The 13,341-nt window shown below is 28.9% G+C and overlaps 2 protein-coding genes across 2 annotated transcripts in view; both read left to right on the forward strand.

Annotated features, from left to right (window-relative positions):
- Positions 1-13,341, forward strand: part of LOC126734550 (cell growth regulator with RING finger domain protein 1-like) — a 44,164-nt gene that overhangs the window by 912 nt on the left and 29,911 nt on the right. Inside the window, exon 2 of the mRNA XM_050438232.1 lies at positions 9,903-10,057. Coding sequence (XP_050294189.1) covers positions 9,903-10,057 — 155 coding nt within the window. The remainder of the gene's footprint in view (positions 1-9,902; positions 10,058-13,341) is intronic.
- LOC126734549 (hrp65 protein-like) lies at positions 658-9,771 on the forward strand. Its single transcript, XM_050438231.1, has 5 exons — positions 658-1,472; positions 1,532-1,701; positions 2,100-2,366; positions 9,274-9,475; positions 9,554-9,771. Exons 1-5 carry the CDS (start codon positions 803-805, stop codon positions 9,694-9,696), a joined length of 1,452 nt encoding a protein of 483 aa, XP_050294188.1. The 5' UTR covers positions 658-802; the 3' UTR covers positions 9,697-9,771.

Consider the following 13,341-nt stretch of genomic DNA (forward strand, 5'->3'; position numbering starts at 1 on the left):
GTTTGTCCTTGAGGCACTGTTGCCGTCTTTTACCAAAAATATCTTAAATGTCAAGGTGGCTAAATAACTGTAGAAACCCATTGAATATCAATCCGTTTGTAATCAATTTGTTAATAATTATTATTATATCAGTCATATTATGAATTTAACATCAATTAGGTAAGAAAATCCCTAGGATTGGCGTATTTAATTGTAAAATCCGTATATTTGAGGAAAAATTCGTCGGCAACGTTGCTTGGTCTGGTCATTTCCCTTCCGCGAAACAATTTTAGGTTAGGATACTTCAATTACGGCATAGGGGGAATCCCCGGTCAATATTAATAATTTTTTTTTTTAAATTTTGCGAGACTGGAATGTAGCATCCTTGTTTTAAATATATTAATTCAAATTTTAATAAATTAATCATAATATAACGCCGCATTGAAATCTTCTGATTGGTTTAAAAGTGATTTGCGGTTAGTCAAAAACACTTCCGGTTCATTCTTGCGGGCAATTGTTTCAATTTTAAGTAATTTAGGATGTTTTTTTTTGCTGAAATTTTAATGTGATATAATCGAGCGTGTTTTTTTTATAAATTAACCAATTTTCCCCGGAATATTTAAACGATTATTAATCATAATAATTATCAAAAGTCGCAAACATGACTAACCGCGGTGCATAAGTGACATTTTGACGTTGACAGTGTTGACAGTTCCGTGCGAGCGTCCTTTCTATAGGGAATCCGGAGATTCTCGCCAACGCAACTCGTATAACGCACTCGCATAAGTCCGCATCCAAGTTTATTATCAACTAATTTGTAGTAATGGCAGAGAATACTGTACAAAATACTGAGGAAAGCTTCAATGAACAGCCCCAACTATTTAAACCCAATAGGCAGCAGCATTTTCGCAAGAAACGTTGGAGTAATCGCAACGATAACGCGCAACAGCATGGCCCCAAGGGGGAAAACAACGAGGAAAACTATGAGGAATCAATTGAAGGAAATGACTCCAGATTGTCCCACCAGAAGTCCTACGTTAATAAAATAGAAATGTCTATAAGGAATTTATCGAGCGCTCCCACTATTGAACTGCCTCCCTATGACTTAAGTGAAAGGAAATTTTCTGTACAAAACCGGATTTATATTGGAAACATAACTAATGATACCACCGAAGAAGATCTAATAGAGTTATTTAAACCTTTTGGGGAGATAACCGAGATATTTCTTAACAAAGTGAAATCCTTTGCATTCGTTAAGATGGACTATCATGCGGGGGCAGTGAAGGCCTGTATTGAACTGGATGGCACCTCTGTAAAAGGGAAGTTCATAAAAGTCAAACTGTCCCACAGTTTAACTGCTATTAAAGTGTCCAATTTAAGCCCCTGGGTTACCGGAGAACTATTGCAGCATGCTTTTTTGCCTTTTGGTGAAATTGAGAGTGCCAAGGTGTTGGTCGATGAAAAAGGACGGTCAATGGGCGAAGGGATTATTGGTAAGTACTGCGACTAATTATTGCATTAAGTGGTCTCAAACACATTTTTGTGAGTGTAGACTTCACAAGGAAATTCAGTGTGGTCCAGGCAGTAAAAAAGTGTCATGAAAAATGTTACTTTTTGGGACATTCAATTAGGCCTGTGGTGGTGGAACCATATGAGTGTCCTGATCAATCTGTAGGGCTGCTCGATAAGCATATAAGTAAGAGGAATCAAGATTTTATGAAGGTAAGAGCGGCCAGTTTTAGACCGGTTTACCTTTAAATGTTAAGATTGGTTGGCGGTACATAAAATTAAATTGCTTCCTGATCAGGTTTAATTTATTAATTAGTCTCAACTAGGAAATCCTAATACAAAAGATTTATTCGTTTTACATACAAGAAAAAATAGTATAGTAAAAAAAAGATTTACTTATACATTTGAGGACACTTTTACATAATTTAATAGTTCGGTAGGATTGTTAAACATCACAGAAAGGTTATTATTATAGGTTGATAAGATGCTTTTTTAACCATGAAAGGAGATTATACAATGGTGTTTACTTTACAATGATAATATGGGATCAAGTCGGTTAAATTATGGTTGTAATGTTGTTTTTATTAATTTAAAAAAAACCTTCTATAAAGGAACGTTCGGTCGGTCCGAGATTGGCCGAACCCCACTCGTTCGAGCACGAGTATGGAACTCGTTGGAAGGTTCTGTACGAGTTGCACAGGCAGAAATTGGAGTCGCTCAAAACGGAATTTCGTCTAGAGTGCGAAAAGTTGGAGGCGCAGATGGAGTACGCGCTCTACGAGCACGAGACCGAGTCGCTACGTGCTCAATTAAAACATCGCGAGTTGGACAAGGAGAGACAGATACGAGAGTGGGAGATGAGACAGAGACAGGTGGAGGTAAAGCTTATATTTATGTTTATGAGTGTTTTTATTCAGCAAAACTAAGCGTTGGGTCTGATGATGAAGAGATATGTCCTCGAAACTTGGTTTTCCTTTTAAGAAAACATCCTCCTTATTAATTGTTTTTTTTTTAAATTAATTCATTAAGGAAGGAAAAGTTGGAAAAATTCACAATATATGTATTTATAGCTTTAATAAACTGTAAATGATTCAATATTTAATTATTACTTGACCTGTAATGAGTGGAAATTTCATAATTTGATATTGATTTAGTTTAATTATTGGGGTTTATTATGCTAGTTAATTGATTACTAACGAGCGTATTTAATATGGTTTGCCTGCTTCGGCTTATGTTGTTTCAATGGCCTGATTTTATCACTATAATTACAAGAATTAATAGTAATTCTGTCATAATTTGTGTATTTCTTGTATGGTTACTTAAAGGGATAAAGTGGGCTACAAAAATGAAGATAGTTTAATGAAAAAAAAAAATGTTTTTTATCCAAATTTTTTTTTTTTTTCAAAATCTTGTACGAATTTTGAAAAACGCTGAAATAGGTGTCCAACCAAATTGTTCATAGGATATGTGTACAAATTTTCAAAATTGTATTTGGTCAATTTTTTGAGTTATGAGCATTTTCTCAGATTTAATTAAAAAAAATTTTTTTTTTTCCAAAAATATTTTTTTTTTCAAAATCTTGTGCAAATTTTGAAAAACGCTGAAATAGGTGTCCAACCAAATTGTTCATAGAATATGTGTACAAATTTTCAAAATTGTATTTGGTCAATTTTTGGAGTTATGAGCAGTTTCTCAAATTTAATGAAAAAAAAATGTTTTTTTTTTCAAAATAATTTTTTTTTCAAAATCTTGTGCAAATTTTGAAAAACGCTGAAATAGGTGTCCAACCATATTGTTCATAGAATATGTATACAAATTTTCAAAATTGTATTTGGTCAATTTTTGGAGTTATGGGCATTTTCTCAAATTTAATTTAAAAAAAAAAATGTTTTTTTTTTCAAAATAATTTTTCTTTCAAAATCTTGTGCAAATTTTGAAAAACGCTGAAATAGGTGTCCAACCAAATTGTTCATAGAATATGTGTACAAATTTTCAAAATTGTATTTCGTGAATTTTTGGAGTTATGGGCATTTTCTCAAATTTAATTAAAAAAAAAAATGTTTTTTTTTTAAATAATTTTTTTTTCAAAATCTTGTGCAAATTTTGAAAAACGCTGAAACAGGTGTCCAACCAAATTGTTCAAAGAATATGTGTACAAATTTTCAAAATTGTATTTGGTCAATTTTTTGAGTTATGGGCATTTTTTCAAATTTAATGAAAAAAAAAAATTTTTTTTTCAAAATAATTTTTTTTTTCAAAATCTTGTACACATTTTGAAAAACGCTGAAATAGGTGTCCAACCAAATTGTTCATAGAATATGTGTACAAATTTTCAAAATTGTATTTGGTCAATTTTTTGAGTTATGGGCATTTTCTCAAATTTAATTAAAAAAAAAAATGTTTTTTTTTTCAAAATAATTTTTTTTTCAAAATCTTGTGCAAATTTTGAAAAACGCTTAAATAGGTGTCCAACCAAATTGTTCATAGAATATGTGTACAAATTTTCAAAATTGTATTTGGTCAATTTTTTGAGTTATGGGCATTTTTTCAAATTTAATTAAAAAAAAAAAAATTTTTTTTCAAAATAATTTTTTTTTTCAAAATCTTGTACACATTTTGAAAAACGCTGAAATAGGTGTCCAACCAAATTGTTCATAGAATATGTGTACAAATTTTCAAAATTGTATTTGGTCAATTTTTTGAGTTATGGGCATTTTCTCAAATTTAATTAAAAAAAAAAATGTTTTTTTTTTCAAAATAATTTTTTTTTCAAAATCTTGTGCAAATTTTGAAAAACGCTTAAATAGGTGTCCAACCAAATTGTTCATAGAATATGTGTACAAATTTTCAAAATTGTATTTGGTCTATTTTTTGAGTTATGGGCATTTTCTCAAATTTAATTAAAAAAAAAATGTTTTTTTTTTTCAAAATAATTTTTTTTTCAAAATCTTGTGCAAATTTTGAAAAACGCTGAAATAGGTGTGCAACCAAATTGTTCATAGAATATGTGTACAAATTTTCAAAATTGTATTTGCTCTATTTTTTGAGTTATGGGCATTTTCTCAAATTTAATGAAAAAAAATATTTTTTTTTCCAAAAATATTTTTTTTTTCAAAATCTTGTGCAAATTTTGAAAAACGCTAAAATAGGTGTTCAACCAAATTGTTCATAGAATATGTGTACAAATTTTCAAAATTGTATTTAGTCTATTTTTTGAGTTATGGGCATTTTCTCAAATTTAATTAAAAAAAAAAATGTTTTTTTTTCAAAATAATTTTTTTTTCAAAATCTTGTGCAAATTTTGAAAAACGCTGAAATAGGTGTGCAACCAAATTGTTCATAGAATATGTGTACAAATTTTCAAAATTGTATTTGCTCTATTTTTTGAGTTATGGGCATTTTCTCAAATTTAATGAAAAAAAATATTTTTTTTTCCAAAAATATTTTTTTTTTCAAAATCTTGTGCAAATTTTGAAAAACGCTGAAGTAGGTGTCCAACCAAATTGTTCGTAGAATATGTGTACAAATTTTCAAAATTGTATTTGGTCTATTTTTTGAGTTATGAGCAGTTTCTCAAATTTAATGAAAAAAAATGTGTTTTTTTCCAAAAATTTTTTTTCTTCAAAATCTTGTGCAAATTTTGAAAAACGCTGAAATAGGTGTCCAACCAAATTGTTCGTAGGATATGTGTACAAATTTTCAAAATTGTATTTGGTTTATTTTTTGAGTTATGAGCATTTTCTCAAATTTAATGAAAAAAAAATTTCTTTTTTTTTCCAAAAATATATTTTTTTTCAAAATTTTGTGCAAATTTTAAAAAACGCTGAAATAGGTGTCCAACCAAATTGTTCAAAGAATATGTGTACAAATTTTCAAAATTGTATTTGCTCTATTTTTTGAGTTATGGGCATTTTCTCAAATTTAATGAAAAAAAATATTTTTTTTTCCAAAAATATTTTTTTTTTCAAAATCTTGTGCAAATTTTGAAAAACGCTAAAATAGGTGTTCAACCAAATTGTTCATAGAATATGTGTACAAATTTTCAAAATTGTATTTGGTTTATTTTTTGAGTTATGAGCATTTTCTCAAATTTAATGAAAAAAAAATTTCTTTTTTTTTCCAAAAATATATTTTTTTTCAAAATTTTGTGCAAATTTTAAAAAACGCTGAAATAGGTGTCCAACCAAATTGTTCAAAGAATATGTGTACAAATTTTCAAAATTGTATTTGGTCAATTTTTTGAGTTATGGGCATTTTTTCAAATTTAATGAAAAAAAAAAAATTTTTTTTTCAAAATAATTTTTTTTTTCAAAATCTTGTACACATTTTGAAAAACGCTGAAATAGGTGTCCAACCAAATTGTTCATAGAATATGTGTACAAATTTTCAAAATTGTATTTGGTCAATTTTTTGAGTTATGGGCATTTTCTCAAATTTAATTAAAAAAAAAAATGTTTTTTTTTTCAAAATAATTTTTTTTTCAAAATCTTGTGCAAATTTTGAAAAACGCTTAAATAGGTGTCCAACCAAATTGTTCATAGAATATGTGTACAAATTTTCAAAATTGTATTTGGTCTATTTTTTGAGTTATGGGCATTTTCTCAAATTTAATTAAAAAAAAAATGTTTTTTTTTTCAAAATAATTTTTTTTTCAAAATCTTGTGCAAATTTTGAAAAACGCTGAAATAGGTGTGCAACCAAATTGTTCATAGAATATGTGTACAAATTTTCAAAATTGTATTTGCTCTATTTTTTGAGTTATGGGCATTTTCTCAAATTTAATGAAAAAAAATATTTTTTTTTCCAAAAATATTTTTTTTTTCAAAATCTTGTGCAAATTTTGAAAAACGCTAAAATAGGTGTTCAACCAAATTGTTCATAGAATATGTGTACAAATTTTCAAAATTGTATTTAGTCTATTTTTTGAGTTATGGGCATTTTCTCAAATTTAATTAAAAAAAAAAATGTTTTTTTTTCAAAATAATTTTTTTTTCAAAATCTTGTGCAAATTTTGAAAAACGCTGAAATAGGTGTGCAACCAAATTGTTCATAGAATATGTGTACAAATTTTCAAAATTGTATTTGCTCTATTTTTTGAGTTATGGGCATTTTCTCAAATTTAATTAAAAAAAAAAATGTTTTTTTTTCAAAATAATTTTTTTTTCAAAATCTTGTGCAAATTTTGAAAAACGCTGAAGTAGGTGTCCAACCAAATTGTTCGTAGAATATGTGTACAAATTTTCAAAATTGTATTTGGTCTATTTTTTGAGTTATGAGCAGTTTCTCAAATTTAATGAAAAAAAATATTTTTTTTTCCAAAAATATTTTTTTTTTCAAAATCTTGTGCAAATTTTGAAAAACGCTGAAATAGGTGTCCAACCAAATTGTTCGTAGGATATGTGTACAAATTTTCAAAATTGTATTTGGTCAATTTTTTGAGTTATGAGCAGTTTCTCAAATTTAATGAAAAAAAAATTTCTTTTTTTTCCAAAAATTTTTTTTTTATATCTTGTGCAAATTTTGAAAAACGCTGAAATAGGTGTCCAACCAAATTGTTCGTAGAATATGTGTACAAATTTTCAAAATTGTATTTGGTCTATTTTTTGAGTTATGAGCAGTTTCTCAAATTTAATGAAAAAAAATGTTTTTTTTTTCCAAAAAATTTTTTTTTCAAAGTCTTGTGCAAATTTTGAAAAACGCTGAAATAGGTGTCCAACCAAATTGTTCGTAGAATATGTGTACAAATTTTCAAAATTGTATTTGGTCAATTTTTTGAGTTATGGGCATTTTCTCAAATTTAATGAAAAAAAATATTTTTTTTTAAAATCTTGTACAAATTTTGAAAAACGCTGAAATAGGTGTCCAACCAAATTGTTCATAGAATATGTGTACAAATTTTCAAAATTGTAGTTGGTCTACTTTTTGAGTTATGGGCATTTTCTCAAATTTAATTAAAAAAAAAAAAAATTTTTCCAAAAATATATTTTTTTTTCAAAATCTTGTGCAAATTTTGAAAAACGCTGAAATAGGTGTCCAACCAAATTGTTCATAGAATATGTGTACAAATTTTCAAAATTGTATTTGGTCTATTTTTTGAGTTATGGGCATTTTCTCAAATTTAATGAAAAAAAAAATGTTTTTTTTTCAAAATAATTTTTTTTTTCAAAATCTTTTGCAAATTTTAAAAAACGCTGAAATAGGTGTCCAAACAAATTGTTCATAGAATATGTGTACAAATTTTCAAAATTGTATTTCCTCTATTTTTTGAGTTATGGACATTTTCTCAAATTTAATGAAAAAAAAAATGTTTTTTTTACAAAATAATTTTTTTTTTCAAAATCTTGTGCAAATTTTGAAAAACGCTGAAATAGGTGTCCAACCAAATTGTTCATAGAATATGTGTACAAATTTTCAAAATTGTATTTGGTCTATTTTTTGAGTTATGGGCATTTTCTCAAATTTAATGAAAAAAAAAATGTTTTTTTTTCAAAATAATTTTTTTTTTCAAAATCTTTTGCAAATTTTAAAAAACGCTGAAATAGGTGTCCAAACAAATTGTTCATAGAATATGTGTACAAATTTTCAAAATTGTATTTCCTCTATTTTTTGAGTTATGGACATTTTCTCAAATTTAATGAAAAAAAAAATGTTTTTTTTACAAAATAATTTTTTTTTTCAAAATCTTTTGCAAATTTTGAAAAACGCTGAAATAGGTGTCCAACCAAATTGTTCATAGAATATGTGTACAAATTTTAAAAATTGTATTTGGTGAATTTTTGGAGTTATGGGCATTTTCTCAAATTTAATTTAAAAAAAAAATGTTTTTTTTTCAAAATAATTTTTTTTTTCAAAATCTTGTGCAAATTTTAAAAAACGCTGAAATAGGTGTCCAAACAAATTGTTCATAGAATATGTGTACAAATTTTCAAAATTGTATTTCCTCTATTTTTTGAGTTATGGGCATTTTCTCAAATTTAATTTAAAAAAAAAATGTTTTTTTTTTCAAAATATTTTTTTTTTCAAAATCTTGTGCAAATTTTGAAAAACGCTGTAATAGATGTCCAACCAAATTGTTCATAGCATGTGTACAAATTTTCAAAATTTTATTTGGTCAATTTTTGGAGTTATGGGCATTTTCTCAAATTTAATTAAAAAAAAATGTTTTTTTTTCAAAATAATTTTTTTTTCAAAATCTTGTGCAAATTTTGAAAAACGCTAAAATAGGTGTCCAACCAAATTGTTCATAGAATATGTGTACAAATTTTCAAAATTGTATTTGGCCTATTTTTTGAGTTATGGGCATTTTCTCAAATTTAATTAAAAAAAAAAATTTTTTTTTTTCAAAATAATTTTTTTTTCAAAATCTTGTGCAAATTTTGAAAAACGCTAAAATAGGTGTCCAACCAAATTGTTCGTAGAATATGTGTACAAATTTTCAAAATTGTATTTGGTCTATTTTTTGAGTTATGAAAATTTTTTCAAAAAATATAAGCCGGTAGCTGTACCTACAGTTCAATTTGAAGAAACGTTTTTAGCTGAAATTGAAGCAAATCCTTATACCAACATTACGAATAAATGACCAATTTGCCAGATTATAATAGAATATTTAACTACATAACTCTAATAATATTTTTCTAAAAAATTTTTTGGTCCAAGCATGCCTGTACCCAATACTATGCTGTAACAATTCAATTCCAATAATTAACTAAAATTTAGCATTTAAACTCTTGGACTATAGTCCAGAGATGCCTATACTAAAAAAAAAACACTTAATTCCGTATTCAGGAAGAAAAACAAAGATCCGAGTTCCATATGCGCCAAACCCAAAAGGAGTTTCACTCGAAAATGTGGAAAAACAAACCTCCGCCTCTAATGTACCTCAAAGAGGAGCCGGCGGAAGATCTGCTACTCAAACAGGCTCAGAACCTAAATTCGATTTTGGAGGCGCAGGAGGGTGCCGAGAACGTTCCCGGTACATCCAACAGAGGTGAGGAACACCTTAATTTCTATTTCCATAGAAAACTCCTTCTGTCAAGTCTTATTTTAATTAAAACTCACGTTTTAGATCGTAACCAGGGCACATCCGAATATAACAACCCAGAATGTTCACGAAATTGGTCGCGAAATAGTAATGGTGGTAACGGCGACGGTACCTGGGTAAAGTACGAGTCTCAGAACCACCACCAAAAGAGGCGAAGATTCTTTTAAGTCTAAGTGTTTTTTTTTTCTGCTGCCAAGTTTCCCTTTTGCTTTTTTACATTTGAATAAAATAGTTTTAGTTCATTTTAGGCGTTTTATTTTCATATATGTAGATTTCGAAAGCCTCCAAGGATAAATAGAAGGTTTTTAGAAAGCAAAACTGGGTATTTATGGACACAAGTTGTGACTTTAAAAAAAATATTATTTATGTTTAGGAACATGATGGCCCTGCGGATCCATGGTGAAGAGTTCGTCGTACCCGCCTCTGTGCACCATCTGATGAAACCCCGGATTCCGCAAATGAACATGATGAAGGTCCATATACCGTTCACCTTTAGACTGTTGGAAACTTCCACCTCCTCTTACTCGGGTAAGTGCATTTTTTCTCCCTATACATTATAAAAAGTACAAGTCTGAGCAGCATTAATCTTATTATGTAAACTCAATGTTCTACTGATTAGGAAGTGACGTAGAATTAGAAGGTGCAGTGGTGCTTAAAGTGAGGTTGCAAAGTCCATTGTATCAGTTGAAGAGTGATGGTTTATTTAAGTACAAGGTTCTTCTACATATAGACTAAGCAATCCGATAACAGGAATGTAGAAAATATCTAATTGGATTTTTTAACAATATTTGAAAGTTGTACTTGATCAATTTTTAAAGTTATGAACATATTGCTTAATTATTATTATGTTTCATAAATATTTTTTTTCCCAATTTCTTGTATATACAGTAAGTATTGTGCAAAAAGATTAATTAAATTAAACTTTCCTGTTATATATCTTTTAGTATCTATTTTATAAGTAAGGTTTATATATTATTTACAAGAATAGTTAGAGCCTCTTTATATTTTCATCTTATCATATTTTTAGTATCATAATAAATAAAACACCAAATTGTTTTATACAAATTTATTATTCAAAAATATAGCAACAAAAAATAGTTTTGATTGTAAAAAAAATTTAACCCAACTAAATTAAAATCAGTTCAATATTTCATGTAGTACCCCTTCTCCTTTATAACATCTGCACATCGTCTTGGCATGGACTCAATTAATTTCATAATATAGTCATTATTCACTTCTTTCCTAGCCTTTTCCACTATTTCAAAGAGAATATTTGTATTAGAGCATGTTAGGTGCCTGATTTTGGTGTCAATGTAATGCCATAAATTCTCTATAGGGTTTAGGTCTGGCGATTGAGATCTGAGATTGATTGGCCAGACCATTACATTTATTTTTTCATTGGATAGCCACCTCTTAACAAATTGAGAAGCATGTTTTGGATCGTTGTCATGCTGAAATATGGCTGTTACTGGCATGACTTCATCCATATATGGCACTAAATGTGTTTGCAGAATGTCTTTGTACATGAAACGATCCATTTTGCCCACTATTCTTACTATGAGTCCCATGCCACGAGCCGAGAAATATCCCCATACAAGAATTTTTCCCCCTCCATGTTTAACTGTGGGGCAAATGTGCTTTTTGTTTAATCTTTGTTCACTGGGGCGTCTGACGTACATCACTCCATCAGTCCTGAAAAAATTATATTTAGATTCATCATTTAGATTCATCATTTTGTACAATTATTTTTTTATAATTAATATTTTTCTCCCAACTTGTACATATTTTGAGAAATGCTGAAGTAGGTATTTGTTTACAAAATTTTAAAGTTGTAGGTAGTTAATTTTTTTGAGTTGTTAACATTTAGTACAATTGTTTTTTTTAAAAAATAATTTTATAAAATTTTTTTTTTTCTCAACTTGTACAAATTTTAACAAATGCTGAGAAAGGTGTCCACTTAATCTTAAATTATCCACAGAATAGTATATACAGTATCGGACCAAATTAGAGAGACTTCTCTATTTGCCAACTCCAATTTTTTGTACTTGAAATAATATTAATATTTGTTAAGCAGTGTATACCGGAGTTGACAAGAATTCTATTATCAACAATTCATTTTTGTAGCTCATGTTTACATTTATTTAAAGAATGTTTTTAACATTGATAAAAAATTACTGCGACAGAATTAAAGAGACTCATTTTGTATTTAGTTTCGCTGAAGTCGCGATTAGTTTAATTTCTGTTTATTAGTTTGAGAATATCATTAGCAATGCCTCGTGGTAAACATTATTCCATAGACCTAAAAGAAAAAATTATAGAAGCCTATAACTTAGGTCGCTCACAAAAATTAATAAAAGAGCAATTCAACGTCAGTAAACAAATGGTTTCCAGAACAATAAAAAATTATCAGCTCCGTGGAAGAGTGACAAACCTTAAAAGAGGTGGCCGCAAGAGAAAAACCTCAGTACTGCTGGACAGGAGAATTAAACGACTAAGTCAGAATAATCCGCGTCTATCTTCAACACTGATTTTGGCTGAATTGGAGGCGCCTGGGGTTTCATCCAGGACTGTGCAGCGGCGTTTAGTGGAGGCGGGGCTTCCTGGAAGGAGACCAGCAAAAAAACCCCATCTATCAAAAAAAAATGTAGCTGCTAGAATGTTATTTGCAACACGTCAGCGTTACTGGACAGCTAAGGACTGGAATAAGGTTTTGTTTAGTGACGAGTCTAAATATAATATTTTTGGAAGTGATGTAGCGCAGTTCGTACATCGCCCAGCAAATAAAAGGCTTGATCCAAAATATGTTTCAAGCACGGAGGTGGCAATTTAATGGTTTGGGGTTGTTTTTCGGGTTATGGAATGGGTCCTATCCACAAAATTGAGGGCACTATGGATAGATTTATGTATCGGACTATACTGGAAGATGTAATGTTGCCTTACGCCGAATGGGAAATGCCGCTAAGATTCACGTTCCAACACGATAACGACCCCAAACATACGGCCAAACTTAGAAGGAATGGTTTTTGGCTAACAAAATTCAAGTTTTAAAATGGCCACCACAATGGCCGGACTTGAACCCAATTGAAAATCTTTGGGAGATTATAGAGAAAAAGATTCGCACTAAAAACATCGGGAATCGTGCTCAATTATTTGAAGAAATCGAGAATGCCTGGAACTCAATGGATCCGGCTGTAGTTTCGAATCTCATTGGATCGATGCTATTCGGCATGAATGTGAAAAAGTTATCCAGAATAAAGGGTACTGGACAAAGTATTAGGTTAGTTTCATTAGTATAGGGTACAAATGTACTTTAAGGATAAGTCTCTCTCTAATTTTGTCGCACAGAATTTTTTGCATCTTTTTATTTTTCCTAATAAATCTTGAGAAATGTTTTTTTTTTTAAATTTATTTTAGTGCCTTTTTAAACTACTTCAAAACATAACATCCTTCAGCACAAAAAGAAGAATTTAATCATTTTTATCTTACATAAAAGACGTAAGTAGTCGAGTCTCTCTAAATTTGTCCGATACTCTCTATATATATATATATATACAGGGTGTCCCGAAATTACATCGCAATATTTTACCAGCCGCATCTTTGTCTAAAAATAAGACAAAAAAGTCCATATACAGTATAGTTCAAAAGTGCATCGTTTTTAACTTATAGGGTGTTTTATGAATCATTGAAAGATGGTTTTTTGTTAATATATCCGGAACGCCTAATTGTAATCTTTTGAAATTTTCAACATTTACTATTGGTTTTATTAAAGACTGATATTGCAACCATTTTTGCCAAAATGTATACAGGGTCGT

This window comes from Anthonomus grandis, chromosome 3, assembly GCF_022605725.1.
Source record: "Anthonomus grandis grandis chromosome 3, icAntGran1.3, whole genome shotgun sequence".
Classification (NCBI taxonomy): domain Eukaryota; kingdom Metazoa; phylum Arthropoda; class Insecta; order Coleoptera; family Curculionidae; genus Anthonomus; species Anthonomus grandis.